Genomic DNA, 18,825 nt, shown 5'->3' on the forward strand with positions numbered 1-18,825 from the left:
CAAGATTGTTGGATTGAGCCCTGCGTTGGGCTCCATGCTCAGCATGGAGACTGCTTGAGATTCTTTCTCTCCCTCTTCCTTTGCCCCTCCCCCTGCTTGCACACTCTATAAATAAATAAATAAATAAATAAATAAAACCTTAAAAAAAAAAAAAGAACTGACATCACATGCATTTCTGGTGACTACTCTCTGCCATACAAAGGGCAAGGTTTGTAACTAAAGATTGTTTCTTAGCCATCTGCCCCCACTAGGTTTGGGCATACTATTACTTAGATAAGAAAGTGTATATCCTTCATTTTCTCTGATTAGTTCAAAGTAAAATAAATAATGTTTGACAAGAAAGAAAATACTGACCTTATTCATTTTTATTTCTTTGGACTGATGAATAAAGGTAATTAAAAAAAAATCAGTAGGTTATTAACTATACTGGTGGAAATATTTAAGATCAGTAAGGGAAATCATCACACTCCATGTCACTCACACATAAAATTTACAGAGCAAGTAGTTATCCTTTTAAAGATTTTAATACATACTTAAAAATGGACAATTTATTATTACATAATTATATAACATTGATACTATTAGGTATGTGGGTGTATATATTTTTCTTTTCAATAAAATAGTTTCATGCTTATAAAAGTCACCCTAAATCAACTTGGACAAAGAGAACAAACATACAGTAGAAATAAACCAAGTAGTAAATAGGATATAAGTAAGGAAAAATATTATAAAGCAGTTACATTGTTGACACAAAAGAAAAAAAAATACACTTTTCTATTATTTGAAGGCAATTCACAATCATTTCCAGGAATTCTGTGAGAATTTAAGGCCATTTGTTCTAAAGAAATGCTTTAATTTAGACACAACATCACAAAACTGTAATTCTTGTAAAAACTGTACATGCAAAAACTCTTTACAAGTCATTGTGGACAGGCAGTTCAGTATGTAGGAGTAGGTTATCTCACAAATGTGTTGTGCACTAAGTCACGTGGTTGTGTATATTTCACTGGGAATTTCACAAAAAACTTCCAGCCTGTGCACCTGCATGGCAACATGGAAAGATGATAACAAGGAGTCCAAATCAAGAGAGCCAGTATCCCTTTGAATTAAAATATCTAGACAAGGTATAATGGAATAAAAAGTTTAAAACCTCTGCTACATTGTTCACAGTTAAATATTCTGGGTTTTAGTCTTTCTAAATAGCGTTATAATATAAAGATGCTGCTTTGTACACGAAGTATTTTCTGTGCATTTTACAGTTCACAATGTTTGACTTTTTATTATTTCTACTGAGAATTACAGAACATAAACTGGCTGCAGTCTAAATTTAGAATCCAAGCTCCATGAAAAATGCATGTTCGTACAGGATACACATCTGCTAAGCTTAAACTCCCATACTTGGCAAACAACGCAGAGGAACTCAATACTAAGCAGATGCGGCCTCATAAGACAATTCACTTACTGAGAAATATGAAGCATCTCTCCTTTCCCTTATTTGCAATTGTATTTGTCCAGACAGTCATTCAAAGAGATATTGCTCTTGTGATTATAGCTATTGCAATTTAGAAGACAAAGGATTCAATATTCAAAACTCTTATTCTTAAGAACAGTTATAAAAGTATTGAAATTTAAAAAGTAGTAACATGTAAACATTGATACAGAGAGACTGCTCTCCTATACACACAGCAGTCGAGGACAATATTTGAGTTAAAAACAGTTTGTGCTTTTTCCCAACAATACATTGGAAATTAGCTGTTTCTGTCCCCCCGCCCCCCCCAAAAAAGAAAGTTTCAGAGAAGACATCCATATTTTGTTTCAAGCATTTAAACAATTTTTCTGTTGCTCATGCAACAACCATATTTACAGTTTTGGTTTAGAAAGAGAATTAATTTTGGATCCAAGAAAGCATATTAACCAGTACTGCTGAAACCAAACTGAGAAAAGTATCTCATTCCCTGGTTCATGACAGAGCACCAGGAGCAAAGCGTTGACTCAGCAGTTCTAACTGATGTGTAGTTAACGGGAGCCGTTCGGAGCACAGTCAGATCTGAGTCTGTAACACATGTGTAGGTGGGGTGTAGGGCGGAGGCGCAGGGGATGGCTTGATTCCGCGGGCCCTCATGTAGGAGAGGAACTGCTCAGGGATCTCAGCGAGGACATCTTTGGCCAATCTAGCCATGCTCAGTATGTGGTTTCCGCTTCTGTCAATATAATCCCGGAACGGCACAAACTAAAACGGAGGTGAAAGAAAGTTATTTCAGAGACTTCAGCATGCTGTTTAATAGACACAAAAAGCAACACATGTAAACATTTAGTTGAGAATCAGAGAAGCCTGGAGGAATGGTTAGATGGATAATCATTACTATGCATTTTCAAGAGATTTGATTCATTATGAACAGCTAGCTACTACAGTGACCAAACCCTTCTGTGGTGTATGCTTTATCTAAAAAGGGATGTAATTATTTTCTATGTTTTTTTCTCCCAATAACTCCTGTCTCCTGGTCCCGACAGGTCCATCATCTTGCTATAGGTGTTCAGTTTGAGTTCTATACCTCACCTGACTCCCAATAGGATAGAGCATTTACCTCATCAGGGCTTGGTTTCCTACCAATGGAGTTAATACATGCCGAAATCAGCTTTCAGTGCAGAAACAGTATCCAGTGGAGAGTAAAAAGAGAAAGTGTGTATTGTTGAAGAAGCCTAAACACATATGAAGTATTTTTAATTATTAGTAAAACATCAGATCACATGACCCAGATACTGTTTTTTTCAAATCTGTAATTTGGAATGGAAAAAAAAAATAGTTCAGCGTAAGAGTTGGTATACTTCTTATTGAAATATCATCATTCTTGTTTTTATATCATATAAAAATAATTACTCTATCTTTACATAAGCAATTATGTAAGAGCCATTATCAGCTCAACATTAAATACTCTGGCAGTAAATTGCCTGATTCTATCTTCATTTACAATGGTTACTTAAGTTAATAAACATGTGCTGTTTGAGGGCATTAGTTCAATTTGCCTTCAGAGACATGATGATTCTTGAAGCAACCTGGAAATGTTTGGAACCATTAATGTTGTGAACCCAGTAATTTTAGGTCTTAGAGAAAAGGCACTGTGAAGACATTTGAGAATGATGAACAATTTCTAAGTGTAATATTTAACAGTTTGAGTTAAATCATTTTTTCTCCTCTAGAGAGAGAGCACACTCCCATCTCCTACTATACCATAACTGTGTTAAATGGACTCTGAGAAACAAACTGAGGGTTCTAGAGGGGAGGGGGTGGGGGGATGGGTTAGCCTGGTGATGGGTATTAAAGAGGGCTCGTATTGAATGGAGCACTGGGTGTTATACGCAAACAATGAATCATGGAACATTACATCAAAAACTAATGATGTATTGTATGGTAATTAACATAAAATAAAATTAAAAAATTATTTTGAAAAGGTTACTTTTGATTTAAGTAGGTACTCAAGATGTGCTTTCAGAAAAAACTATTATGAGGAAACAGGCTGTAAAATGGTCAGATTGCTACAGGTAAACCAAATTAAAATTTTAAGAAATCAAGTAGCAAGTGTAATACTTTTTATGCAGTGAACACAGTCTCTTTTAAGGAGGAGTAGAAAATTACTCCTTTCTTTTTAAAATAAGACATACTGTAGGCAGAAGCAACCTATATGACTATAATTTTACCCTGTCTTGCTAACCAGGAGGAAAACTCAGCCCAGCTTTTAGAAAAGTGTTGTAGAAAGGTGACCAAGTTTTCTCTTACACTTGAAGGTAGCTAAGCCAGGGTAAGAAAAACTAGTAGAGTGAATATAATCTTCAACTGAGAAGAGAGCTAAGGGGAGGTGACTGTGTGTGAAGTCAAATTATCTAACTTTGGACAAGACTTGACATTCTTAACAAAAAAAATCAAAGAGGTGTAAAAAAGTTAGGGTTTATTTTTTTTCTCTAAAACTATAATTAGAAAAGTGAGAAAACAGGAATGAATAAGATTGAGGATTAATGAGAAAAACATATCTAATTGCTATAGCTTACTTCATTCTTTTAAAAGGCATAGCATTTTATTTTTTTTATTTTATTATGTTATGTTAATCACCATACATTACATCATTAGTTTTTGATGTAGTGTTCCATGACTCATCGTTTGCATATAACACCCAGTGCTCCATTCAGTACGTGCCCTCTTTAATACCCATCACCAGGCTAACCCATCTCCCCACCCCCCTCCCCTCTAGAACCCTCAGTTTGTTTCTCAAGAGTCCATAGTCTCTCATGGTTCGTCTCCCCCTCTGGTTCCCCCCCACCTTCATTTTTCCCTTCCAGGCATAGCATTTTAAAAATAAACACTGGGTATGCTTAGTATCCAGTAATTATCCCTTAAACTTTATTTTTAAGAGTTCAGTTTTTCAGAAATCTGTAGCTAATACATCCATTTGAGGGAAAGGATGGCACCTCTGGCAAGCAGTTGATCTCACCCATTGTATGTTTACCCCAACTTTGCTCTTATATTTTTCTTTGCCTCTTTACCTTTACTTCTACACCATGGACGTTAAACTCATTTCTCTTGTTACCCCCTATTCTCCCCAACCCTGGAATTAGACTGTCCAGGTTCAAAGGCTGGACAATCTTAGACAAATGATTTTCCACTCTTTGTTTCCGTCCCCCCTTCTGAAAATGAGGATGATAATAATACCTGCTTTATTAGGTTGCTATATTAAGTAGGTTAACATGTAAAGTACTTAAAATAGTGATCAACTCATAATATGTATTATACATGGTAGTTGTTGTAATCATCACTACTATTACTATTCATCAACTTATATGTGTATATTCAATATAAATATAAAACTATTTTCTTAATAGTTTTCTATTTACATTCACATCAAACACTAAATACAAGGAATATCCTTCTCCATTTAGCTTTATCAGATTTAAGTACAATATCAGTGTTGTCTTCTAAGTAATTCCTGGCCTTTTTGTTATTTTAAAACACCCACTGCTTCATCTTTCCAGCAAATGTTAGGAGATGCGCTAATTTTTTTTACTGAAGTAAATTAAAATTCATCTTTAAGAATGTTGTGATGCTCTGGGATGTCAAAACTTAGATTCACAACCACCCTTCTCATAATACATGCAGATCTACTCATATTTAAAAGATGTTCATAAATAATGGGTAAGAAAGAAATCTTAGTTTTCAGCCGAAGAGGAAAGTATGTATCACGTTTAACTTAGGCTTGTTCAGTGGGGCCATGGATTCTGCCTGCCCCCTTGAATATTGGGGGACCTTGCCCCCAGGGTGAGAATCACTGCCATAGAGAGTTCCTGTTATCAACAGCAGTACACCTCATCCCACCTGTGTGCTGGGAGTAGACAAAAAATGTTGAGAACTTTCTACTCACTAACCAAAATTATCTAAACCGTTCCCACAGGGACATTCAGCTCTTCAGTCACGTCACAAGGTACTCTCCTAAGCGAGAGATGAAAATGACAAGTGACTCTTCATTTCCTTTACCTCTTCTTCATGTCAAATCTTACAGTTGTCAGGACAAAATATGCCCTCTATAACACTATTGCTCATATCCTTCTACAGTTTCCCACTCAACTTCTCAGGCCACTCTGATTATTACCTTTTTTTATCATTCATTTCTGATCACCATACCTGGGGACCTCCTGTTCAAAATAATGCTCACACATTTGTGGATGAGTGTTGTTCATTGACTATCCCCACAAATTAACTTGGACCCTTAAAATGTTCAGTCTAGGGGGATAAATCAGTTTTAACTTTGCACGAATTTATCACATTCATCTGGAGAATACCAATAAATGCATTCTGTTCAGTAGAAATATACTATATCCTTGATACTCTACAGATTTTTTTTTTTTTTTCCAGCATCCATCCTGTACAAGGAAAATGTTCCACATGACTGTGCTAACGGTTGGCTTTACCTATTTGTGAAAACAAGTTTTGAATCAGTTTGGGCAAATGGACTTTTAGTTGCTATTCTGCTCAATTTTACTTCATTGTTCCTACTGTGCAGAGCTCCATTAGTGATTTTCAAGTCTAAACCTTCAAGGTTATTATTCTCCTTTTAATGGAAAATATGATTTGAATATAATTTTTAAGGAAATGATAGGCCAACCAACACCTGCATGCAGCCAGAAGAAATGACATTACATTATACACAATGGCCAATTCATAGCATAAACAAATAGGAAGCCTTTACATATATTGATTTAAGAAAATAACTCTTTTAAATTTTAGAATAACAACCATAGGATCTCATCTTGCTTACTATTTGTACTATAGTCATGAGATTCAATCTTGAGGCAATGAATATAATCACACATAAGTCTGACTACAATGTCCCATGTCAAGGTACAGCTACTATGAAATACTGACATAAAAATGAATTTGCACTGGACTATGCCAAGAGACCATCTAAAAATAATAACTAATATTGGCACTAATGCATTTATCGAGCAACTGGTAGGTAACAGGCCTTCTGCTAAAAGATTTATACAGTATCTCATTAAATTTTTATAAGCATGTTACCCATATTTTGAATTTACAGAAGAGGAAACTGAAACTTGGAGAGTTCAATTAACTTAGATCAGATGCTTATCAGTATCTATCATTATTTGAACCTAAATTGATCTAACCCTGAGACATGAACCACTACAGTAATACGAAAGGGGAAATAGATCCTAATAATCTTCACTAGACTATTGGCTTTTATGAGAGTAGGTGTGTTATAACAGAAAGAACACAGGTTTGGGAATCAGAACTCTGTTGGAAATTTGGATCTACCAATTTATGACTTAAACGATTTTGCACAAGTTGCTACCTGGGCCCCAGTTTCCTTATGCGTAAGTTACTAAAAAGCAAAAAGTGACCAGTATTTTTAGGAAGATATAAAGTGGTATGTGAATAAACTCAAAGATGGGAAATTTAGTTCAGGTGTGCAGAGAGGGCTTTGTGCAAGGCTATATAATGAGAACTTTCAAAATGTAGGATTTTAATCAGCACAGAAGAGTATTCAGGTGAAATAATAAGAGGAAATAAAAACAAGAACAATGGAAAAGTGTGATGCAAAGATAGTTGGTAGTCCTATCTGTCTAGACAAAGTGTGTGTGTGTGTGTGTTCAGCTAAAGAGGAAGATTGGGGTAAAGTCATGGAGACTCATATATATGCTATGTTTAGGTTTTAGAATCAAAGTTATACATAACTTTGTTAAGAATTTTAGAATCAGACATTCTAAGGTTAAATCTTCACTCTACTTCTTATTAGCTACATGACTATGGACAATAAGAATTAAACCTCATTTCTTTCTTTCTTTTTTTTTTGTAAAATGTAGTAATCAAAGTACCTACATAAGGTCAATTAAGGATTGAGTGAAGTGATACTAGAGCTCTTAGCCTGCCTAGCATACAAAAGGAGTTAATAAATGACTCAATATTATTATTATATGAAGAAGTTGGAAGCCACTTAAGGTTTGACACAATAATGAGAACTCCATCCACTACCCTCAACTTTCTGCTAAATCTAAGCTACCTTTGGCTTTTGTTATTATTTGCGGCCTTAGACTTTTGTTTGCCCACTTAAAAAATTTGGATTCCATTTGCAGTGCATTAACCTGATTTGCTTCAACATATAAGAAATTGGAAGTAATGAAAAGGTAAGAGAGCTTAAATGGACCCTATTTTCTGATAATATTTTAACCAGCAGTATTTACAGCATCAACTGTGATGGCTTAGATATTTTCTGATGATGGAGATTGACAGTTTTATCCTTGGTGTGCTCTTGTGACCCCATTATTCTAAATATTCAAGAATATTTCTATTCTTGAAAATAACTCATTTAAAAAACATTTTACTGGATGGTGAAACCTGGAAAACTGTGATGGTAGAATATTTTTATTTTTTATTTCTTTTAGAGGGGGGAATAATAACCTTGAAGGTTTCTTTTTGCTTAGGGAGAGAGAGCATCCTAAGCAAGCTCCACACCCAGTGCAGAGCCCAAAGCGGGGCTTGGTCTCACAACCCTGAGACCATGACCTGAGCTGAAATCAAGAGACAGATGCTTAACCAACTGAAGCCACCCAGGCACCCATCTGTGATGGCGGAATGTTTTTAAAACCTTTCTTGAGGTGAGAGAGAATGCTAATTCTTCTTCAACACAATGTGATATGTAAATGGTTACCTTGCTTACTATTGTTAAAAGACCAATCAACATTTAGGAACTTCTCCATGAAATCAGAAAAGGGTCTATCAAATCCCCTTAAGTAAATGTAGGCATGTAAGTCAAGATGTCACAGCCATTCAGGAGGCTACTAATTTTCTGGAGACATTTTAATTTCTTATTTGGTATCTGTAAGATCCAACAACTCTTCAGTTCAACTTTATGTGGTAGAATCCCTTGAGTATTTAGTTATATCCCCAGGTGTCTTCAGGATCTTTGGGGATCCCAATGTTACTGTAAGGTGGGAGACTGGTCTCAAGGACTCTGACTTTCAAGGAGAAGAAACATGATTATATGAATATATACCTTATACTGATATGTAATATTTTCATGTTTACTTCCTCTGAGACTCACAACATCATGAAAAGAGAAGATGAAAGAATTTAAAGTCTAGAGATAATGAAATGAAGGCTCAGAGAGATTTACTGACTTGTTCAAGATCAGAGTGGCAATATTATAATTTCATAGATCTGGGTCCAATCTCAATATTCTGCCCAATGTAGTACATCTGTTGAGAGACTAACTACTTTCACAATCAAGGACATTTTTATTTTACAAATGCTAATAGGCATGACTGTTGCTTGTCACTAACATAACAGATCATTCCTCTTAAAGGAAACCTTAACAATGTGGGCAATCTTAACTACCCTTTACAGAAGAAAATAGTAACACGTTTCCCTTAAGCATCATCATGATTCCATGAGATATGAGCATGCCTTTACTGATTTTGTAAAAATGCATTACAATAGCAACATAACACATTCCAAAGAACTTCAAATTCATACTTCCCTTCAGTAATTTGATTTTTTGGAAACTGTGAATCAGACATTATGAAGAGCTTTTAGATAAAGTGTAATTACTTAGACCTATAATTATGCTAATAAGGTTAAGGTGAATAATCATGTGTCTAATTATGAAAACAAAACACCATGGGATACTTAAATAAATGACCACATCATCCTGTTCCTTTTCTCAGCCGCTTTTAACCTAATCATTCATGTGCGTGCTTTTTACTCTACCAAGAACGTTAGGTTAAGAAGTTTAAATCATATTTAATTATCTTTTTAAAAAAACCGTTATACAGATGTTTCTATTTTAAAATTTATTTTTGCTGCCTGATAAAGAACAATGCTTTTTAAAATCTTTATCAATATTAATCTTTATACTAACAAATTTACAGATTATTTTATATTTCTCCCTCAAAGTATTTTAATCAATTTTTGTTGTCTTTTACTGGTTCTATTTTAGAAATGTATTTTATCTACATGATCTTTCTTAATCTTTACAACAATGCCAGAACACTGAGATTTAGAAAGCTCATTCAAGTTATCACGGTGAATAATTTGGGATTTGAATTAAATTCTGCAGGATTCCGAATTCTGTGGGATTCTCTTAATGACTGTTCTTTGGGTGAATGTATAGGTTGTTATTAAGGCAATAATACTGAAGTCCATTGTTTGCTCCTTCAAAACTTTCATAACGTGTGCTGAGACCTTTGCTTTCCCATTTAAAAAGGTACACCTCACAGCTGCTTTTCCCTTGTAAAAACCTAAAGATATGGAAACTCTAATAAGTAGCCATTTAGTTGAATTAACTACTTGCTTTCAATGATAAATTTGAACTATATTGATTGGCTGCCTCCCTTCTATTCACTCCCAGAATAGTAGGCTTTAGTTATGTATTTTTCTTGATTTTAACAAGTGTAAATCATATATACAACATAAATTATTATGTGACTATTTTATATTATATATATTATTATATGATTATATATCATATATCATCTATGATATATATATAATTTATATTTTTATATAAATTTCTATATTTATATATAATTTTAAGATCTATTTCTCCACTTTTCTAACCACAATCTAGGGAGAAATATAAAAATATCTAGTTTTGGTTTGTTACCACTAAATTTATTTACATTGAAATGTAATCAGGTGTCTTAAAATATATTTAGTCTTTGTTGAGGACTAAACAATGAATAGATAAGCATCATTAAAAAGTCTTTCATGTTTCTAGCTTCTAATTTTACCAAAGATCTCAATGATACTTTCTGGTAATATTAAAGTAGGAAAAGACATTTATTAACATTTCTATTTTATATATAGTGAACCTGAAATACAAGAGAGTCACTGGGTACTTATTCTAGGGCCTACTTGCCATGCATCTCACAGAGAATCAACCGACTAAATTAAGCAGAACCTGAAAGTCCTGCTTTCAGTGTAATTTGTTTATTTACAAATCAGAGCTGACAGGTTCCTCACAATGAACTAAATAATTAATTTCCATTAAATTTCTTACCTGTACAATATCCCTTTCCGCATATTTTCCCCTGGAGGAAACTCTTACATCATCTCCATCCAATTCAACCATCGCTTGAAAATAAAATAAGACCATTTATCCAGTGCATTTCCACCATGTACTTAAACAATGTAGGCGATAGGAAATCAAGATGTCTGAAGTAGCAATGCATCCTGTGTCAAGGCAGAAAGCTTGTGGATCCTTTCATCTCCTCAGTCATTCTGCCATGAAACTTAAATTTTACAACTGAAGAAAGCTAGCCAAGACCCCATGTGACCCTTTGCAAGATGGATGAGCCAGTGTAGTATGGGTATAGCTCCCCATCCTAGAGGTTCTCAATTCTGGGTTATATGCTTACATGACTGATCGGGCAAGTGATGCTAATCCATTAAACTCTTGTCTTCTCATTTAAGAAACTTGGCTCTAATCACAGAATTTCCAATAACAATTTGGACTTTATTCTCATTGAAACTACAACAAAGCTATGTATCCATATTGCCCAACTTCTACTTTATTAATGGATTTTAAGACAAAGAGGGATTTGCTCTGCCCTACATTGATTGGATAAAGTATGGCTTTCTGAAGCGTGATTTTTTTTTTTTTTTTGTGGGTTAAGAAATAATTTCAACATTAGATAGATCAGCTGGTATTTGTGAATGCTGTGATATAAATGGACAGCTGGTAATAAAGTAATGTTATGCTGCAATTAAGAACATTTCCAGAGTTTATTAAGTTTTCAGTGAGAATTCTCTAAATAATTAATTATATGAGGAATGCTAATTTGTGTTTAATGTATAATTCTATTACTTATAATTCATTTTGTATGCACATGACATTCACCAGACTCCAGAGGGCCACTTGCAATTATAATGTTTGCCTCTTCACCCTCCAAAAACTACTGCTCAGTCAGAATACAATCCTCACCTTTTCATTATTTTCTTCAGTGTTTAGATAATGCATCTGGGTTAAAAACATTGTTTTAAATTTTACTTTTCTACACATGTTCATGAGCCAGTGTCTGGGCTGAAACAAGTGGTCATAAATGATAGAGCCACCACTCCATAATTTGCTTAGACATACAATATATGTCATAATTTAATAAATGTGTATATTATCAATAATAAGGAAATTAACTTATTTAAAATACAAAAGATCTACAAATGAGCAAAGGGAAAAAATGAGAGAGAGAGAGAGAGAGACAAAGCAAGAAACAGACTGTTAATCAAGAGAACAATCTGATGGTTACTAGAAGAGAGGTGGGTGGAGGGGAAGGGGGAACTAGGTGATGGGGATTAAGGAGTGCACCTGTCGAGATGAGCACCAGGTGTAATACGGAAGTGTTGAATCACTATATTATACACCTGAAACTAATATTACACTGTATCTAAACTAACTGGAATTAAGAAGAAGAAGAAGAGGATGAAGAGGAAGAAGAGGAAGAGGAGGAACAAGAAGAAGGAGGAGGAAGAGAAGGAGAAGAAGAAAATTACAAAAGAGCTATTTTTCTCCCATACTTATTAGGAATGTAAATAGGAGAAGTCATTATGCTCAAATACTTTCAATAGTTAATTCCTTCCTTTGGTTTAGTTTTGCTTCAAAATTTTCATATGACTTTGAGACATAAATGTACTGTGACAGTGAAAAGCCAGCAATTGCAGGAAGTTCTCCTTTACTCTCTAACAGAACACAAGAATTTGATGATAATCTGGATCTCACCTTCCACAATCCCCTACAATTTCCATCGGTCTTTGTGAATGTTTCATTCCAATTGAGGAAAATGACAGTTACTCAGGCAATAATGTATTAGAATGTGATCCTATAAAATATTGCCCACTTTTCAGCATGTCCTTGGGGTTAAAAAGCTGCAGGGAGCAAGAATCTGAGGCTACGCTTTTGAGAGCAAGGAGAAAAGACACAATGTGGAAATGGTGGAAGGGTCCTGTTGACCCTTCGGGTTTTCATCTGCTCCACAAGGAGCCTGAGACTGTAAGCCCCAGTTCTCCACAAGTACTTCTCCTTGGAAAAAAAAACATTTATAAGAGAGAGAATTGCACTTCTTTCTAGCTGTGGGAGACACAATGAGATTAGAACTCTTTCTATTTCTCCCCTTCTACTAACTCAGATCAAAGCAGGTAGCCCGATGCTGCTTTAATTTGACTTTTTGCCTTTTAAGGATAAAGAAATCCTGCCTTGAGAAACCTTTCCTCTCAATGAAAGTGCTTTATAGGGGAGTGAAAAATCACTGGGAGAAAATTACACAGAGAGTTTTAAGTTGTTCTTATTAAAATACAGAAACGAGACATTTGAATACTCATTAATATAATAGTTTATTCCAAACCTCTACCTTCAAAGAACAGATGACAAGTCTGCCTTTCTTGCCCATGCAAACAATCTTTCTTGTTGAAAGTTTGCAGATGTTGGATTTAGGTGGTTAACTGATAAAATGTGCAAGTTTTATCTCAGTTTTTCCTTATGTCAGTTTCTATGTGTGATATATAAACTTACTCTACAGTAGATTTGGAAGTGCCAACAGAAAGGCTCTTCTTGACAGGACAGCACAAGCTGAATGTAAGTCACAGATTTTCTATAAGAAACATGAGTATTCTGTCCTTTTCTTATTAGCCATGGAGAGTAGAGAGGTATTTTGAGAGAAGAGAAAGAAAAATACTTTAAAGAAGCATCTGTGTTTCCTAGTGGAACAGTCTACTTGTCTAGTACTGTTCTGGAAGAGTTTCCATCCTATTAAAACTTTTATCATGGTGAAAGCTGAAGGCAGGTGTCGCAGGACCCTAATTCCCTGTCCCCATGTTTGCCAGAGGAAAGTGTCACTCTAATTCCTAGGAAGGAATTCTACTGGGAAGGCAACTTCCCTCTTTGTCTACAATCTTCACTCTCTTTTCCACGCGGAAAGATGACTGACTGATTCATGGGATTACTAAAATGAGAAGAAGGGACTGACTTTGAAATCCCTCTCACTAGGAGCAGCCTATCCTCAGTTTGAATGTAATTTCTCTCTGTGCCGTGATTAATAGGCCAGGCTCTGCCCTTGTAGAGAGGAGGCCTGGCGATAAGACTGAAGTCATTTAACCTTGGTGGAAAAAGAGCGACAAGTCTGATTCTGTGCAGAGGTTAACCCAAATTCTCAAATGCTGTATTGTTAGTAATAAAAAGCTTATATTGTGGTCTCTGAGTGAATCCTGCGTATTTTTTTTTTCAGTTTGGGAAGTCAGCGAGGAAAATGATGAATTATCATATCTTAAAACCCTAATAAATAATTCATTGGGAACCAAAGAAATGAAGAAAATAAATAGCTGTGGCAGTTGGATGAGGGTAGTGCCTGCTGCTTTGAATAGAAATATATGAGCAGAAATAGACACCAGGATGGGTCAGTGGCTCTGTGTTCACACATGATGTGTGCAGGCTCTTGAGGAACGAGTGACTGAGGTTAGGTCATACACCTAACCACAGACTTCCAGGATTCGGGGAGACCTGACCTGGGATCTACCCAATGAAAGGTGCGTCCTTGAGGCAAAAGCAAATGAATAATCGAAGGAGAAGGCATGAGTTAGTTTACCCTAGCCATCAGTGAAGTTCGTGAATCACAGTCTATCACTGATTAATGCAGATGATCAAGTGCACAAAGCATTAACAAGAAAGATCTCTTAGCTTTCCTGACTCCAGAGAGGATGTCTCAAATTCATGCCTGAAGTACAATGCAAACAGATGTGAATATTCAGAGGCCGAAAAAATACTAGCAGAAGCAGCAGCAGAGGTAAATGACTTTTGCTTTAGACACTGGAAGATTCTAATGATGCAAAGCATGACCAACCAAGCATGGAACTGAAGGAGAGAATTTCCAGGGTCAGCAATATAACAACTTTGCGTGTGGTGCTTTCTCTGAGATTGGCAGATCTATACTATCCTTACGGAAGAGGCTCTGGTGGTTCAATGAGAATCATCCCAGTGATGATCGTAATATAATTAACCATGTACATGCCTAAATTAACCTGTAATGTACCAACGGTTGTTCCAAATATTCTAAAATTATTCTCATTTCCAAAGTCCCAAGCTAAATAAACTGTCATTGTTAATGTCAAAACACCTGAAGCAGGTGAATGCTAGGTGATCATGCAGTCGCCACAGAGTTCTCCTGAAAGGAATTCACCAGATGACTGGGAACAGATTATCCTTAAAGAAGTTTACCCAGATCACTAGTTATACAACCACCTGTCACTTAACTGGCATTTGAACAAGGCCTAAGCCCAAACTCAGAACTACCCAGTCACTCAATTTAGCATAATTTTATAAAATGTCATTAAATCTCAGATGGTCAGTTCCATTTTCATTTTACTTTGCTCTTTCATATGACAGAACTTATATATTTATAAAGCTAGTATCTATCAACTAGCCAGTGTCTGAAAACCCATTAAAGTAGCACGTTATGCTTGTCTAACATCTCTCTTCACAACCTAATGGTTTATTAATTTAGGGTTTAACCTCAAAGGTTTTTAGTGAACCCAGAGTGTATTTTGCCTTGGGAACAACAACTCAATGTATCACTCTGCCAGTCATAAAAAATATTATTTTGAGATGCAAACCATCTCTAATGAAATAGAAAGCTACATGTTGAATTAATCTATACCAGAGAGATAATGCCCTAGTCAGAAGACAATCTTTTCATTTGCTCAACTTAATAGACTTCATCGTGAGAAATCTGTATTTATGTCTATATGTACATGGACATTATATGCAGATCCACATTCATATTCACATTCTTATATACAAGAAAGAGTGATAGGAATCTTAGAGCATAATGAATCAGAGTAAATAAACCCCCAAGGAATACTACTGAACTTTTATTACTCACCATCAAATTCTGCTGGTCCAACACCTACTATAATTATCGACATTGGAAGTTTTGAAGCCTTCAAAGAGAATACACAAGTAGTTCACAATTAAGAGATTGAGTTCTTAAGAAAAGAATTGAGGTTTAAGAAGAAAATAATATACTGCTTTGATATTTTTTCAAGATGTTCACTAAAATAGGTTTGAACATATTTAAAATTAACACGGAATAATATGTTCGATTCTGCTCATTCTTTTTGAACTCTGTACACATGCTTATTCAGTGGGATGTTCTTCAGGAATGACCGGCCTTGGACAACATAAAAAATAAAAAAGTATTGCTCATCGGCTTTCACTTGCTATTCTCAGCCAACATCTCCCTAAGCTGACTTTGGGTATCTTTGGTCACTTTATTCATGTTCTTGCTCCTCTCAAAAATCTTTCAGTTGCTAAATGGGGAAAAAAAGGTACTATAGTTGTCAAACAGTAGTACCCTCCTCTATCTCATTTACACCCAATGGTTGGAAAAGCGATTTTCACAGTAAATGAGTGAATACAAATAATAATTACAGAAAGTTATTAGAATAATTAATTTATGTATTAAATATCCATGAGATTGTGAGGGATACTGAATATTTGATGTAATAGCATGTTTTCCCATCATAGGTATCACTTACACTATGTAATCATTTTAAATAATTTAATGGTCAGAATGTGAGATCTGGCAACAGAGAGATGGAAAGCTGACATGACCACATCTGCAGCTATGAAGGTCATCAAATTATGAATCATTGTTCCTCAGTACATCATGTCCTGTTAGTTTAAGCCTAAATTATTAAGTTCCTATTTTCAAGTGCACACTAATGCCACTGACCAGAACATAAAGAAAATCAAGATGAATTCAACCCGTGTGTCTAGTTAAAAAATAACAAATAAATGTGTAAGCCTTTAGCTCTACTGCTTTTTATGTATGGTTTTTCTAAGTATATGTCTATAATTTTTTCCCCACATGTAACTTTTTTCCCTCCACCAAATAGCTAAGTATATTTTCCCTATTATGAGATATGATAAGCAATTCATTCATGCAACCCATTTTTACTAAATGCCAATGTTGTGCCAAACATTGCTAAACTTGGAATAGCAGATAAGATATAATTCTATAGATTATAGTCTAGTAAACATAGATTTTATAGATTATAGTCTTATAAAGAAGACAATCAAATAATCATAAAAATAAATAACTAGGAATTATGACAAGAAGAATAGTTTGTGAATCAAGTCCAGTCTCTTCAGTTCTATAGAAATAAGAATGTCAGTACAGTTCTCTTGTAACTGAAATGTGAATATTAAGAAATACTCTGTACAAATTGTAAGATTGTGTACAAGGACATCCAACTAGTAGAGGTAAATTCGCTCATGCACATGAAGGTGATGCTATCATCTTATTTATTTTTATTTTTTGGGGGGAAATAATTTTGTTACACCTCAGTTATCGACATCTCTCAGGTTAGTCCTTAAGGACTGATGGTACATTTGCATTTGAGTTGTCTGGATAAGGTTAAGAATGAAATCAGCTGCAAAGGCATGGGCATTTTGTTTCACTATTAAGTCAACTAAAGTAAACTCTGCTTATTCAACCTAAATAGCACCATGCTGTCACTTAGCCAGCCCAAAACTGAATGACCCCTACTCACATTGACTATGGACTCCTTGGTTTGAGCCATATCCGAGATAACACCATCTGTTACAATCAGGAGCACAAAATACTGGGAACCGTCTTTTACAGAAGAGGCATATCTAAAGCAATGAAAAGATAAAGAATACCACAGAAAATAAAACAGTTCCTCTGTATGTGATGGTTGCTAAATATAATTGCATTTGTCAACAAACCTTTAATCTCAAGAAAATATTTAAGCATATGTTAGGAGTCTATATTATGCAAGCTCTCAAATAATATATTTTTCTGAAATAGCACACTAGAATAACAGCAACCTTGCCACATGCCAGCACACAGACATGCCTACCTGCCTTAGACATTCATTCACTAATACTAGGTGAGCTGGATGCAGATATGTTTAACCCAAAAGAATGGATATAGCTTGCTGAAAGAGATATCCTGGCTAAGCAACATTATGTGTATGATCTTCAGTAAATTACTTAAGCTAACTAAACTTTATTTCCTTGCCTTCAAGATCAAGATCACATGCCTCTGTATTGTTAATAAAGAAACTGCATGCATGCTACTCAATCTATAATACAGTTTTAAGAATGGCAGGAATAATCATAAGTATTTTTTTGTTTTGAAATAGACATACGTGATGGTTGCACAACATTGTGAATGTGCTGAATGTCACTGAACTAACCTTCAACATGGTTACTTTTATGTTATGTGAATTTCACCTGAATAAAAAAAATGCAATAGAAGAAACACTTTTGACATATCCATAGTTCAAGTTCTTAATATTTGTTAAATTGATGAAAGATGGGAAAAAGGATACCAAACAAAGACAAAAATTACGTATATAATAAGAACATAACCTAGTACTAGAAGTTTATCAGAGTTCTCACCAAATAATACTAATTTACAGGAGAATTTTATGAATGTTATATTTTATTATATCTTTTTTTCTATTGTGTTCTACATTCTGGATATCTAGATTATATTCTCAACAATAATAACTTTTATGACTTTTCATATATAATTAGTATGCAGGTCGTATCTAGTAATAAGCAAGCATAATAGTACTCTTAGGAGATAGTATACAAGAAGACTTTGGTCTACTTCTGTAAAATCACTGAGTATTTATGTATCATAGAATCATAGAAAAATAGCATCACAGAAAAAGTGGGTTCAAGAACATGTCCATTGATTACCAATAAAACTCCTTCATAACCTGAAGTACTTGGGGGATCAAGTTAACAGATCAGGGACAGACCAAGAGCATAGTATGTCAAGGCAAAACTTATTTCTTAGAGAACAGAATTAACCACATGGACAAGAAAAATATGTACAACTTTGTCATACTAGAGAAACTAATAATTGCTCATGCAGCTAACAAAATGATAATTGTATAGACTGATCAAGAGAATACAGTTTAAGTGCCATGTTCACACCCTATAAAGACTGCATTGAACTCGTTCCACAAAGTACAGCCAAAAATACTCTCACAATATTCAACAACTTCAACATTAAGGAATTTATAAGTTTGATGGTAACACAATCAATGAAAAACAATCCCAACCAGATCTGAGACTATTCTTCTATCTTATGATTAACTTTTTTTCTTAATAAAAGAACTCAGATAATCTCCCTCAGGTATTCATTTTTAATTTTAAGTACCCATTATTTTTTAAAAAGCATTTCTTACTATGCTTCAGAAATAAAGGGTTTTATATTTCATGTGATTAATGGGAAGCTATA

The 18,825-nt window shown here is 34.7% G+C and overlaps 1 protein-coding gene across 1 annotated transcript in view; it reads right to left on the reverse strand.

The window, feature by feature from the left end:
• Positions 1–401: 401 nt before the first annotated feature.
• CPNE8 (copine 8) overlaps positions 402–18,825 on the reverse strand; it is a 224,297-nt gene continuing 205,873 nt past the window's right edge. Inside the window, exons 17-20 of the mRNA XM_032387471.1 lie at positions 17,099–17,201; positions 15,427–15,484; positions 10,560–10,633; positions 402–2,230 (exon numbers count right to left, since the gene is read on the reverse strand). Of these exons, the coding sequence (XP_032243362.1) occupies positions 2,042–2,230; positions 10,560–10,633; positions 15,427–15,484; positions 17,099–17,201 (424 nt within the window). The 3' untranslated portion in view covers positions 402–2,041. The remainder of the gene's footprint in view (positions 2,231–10,559; positions 10,634–15,426; positions 15,485–17,098; positions 17,202–18,825) is intronic.

This window comes from Phoca vitulina, unplaced genomic scaffold (assembly GCF_004348235.1).
Source record: "Phoca vitulina isolate PV1807 unplaced genomic scaffold, GSC_HSeal_1.0 scaffold49, whole genome shotgun sequence".
In the NCBI taxonomy this organism is placed as follows: Eukaryota; Metazoa; Chordata; class Mammalia; order Carnivora; family Phocidae; genus Phoca; species Phoca vitulina.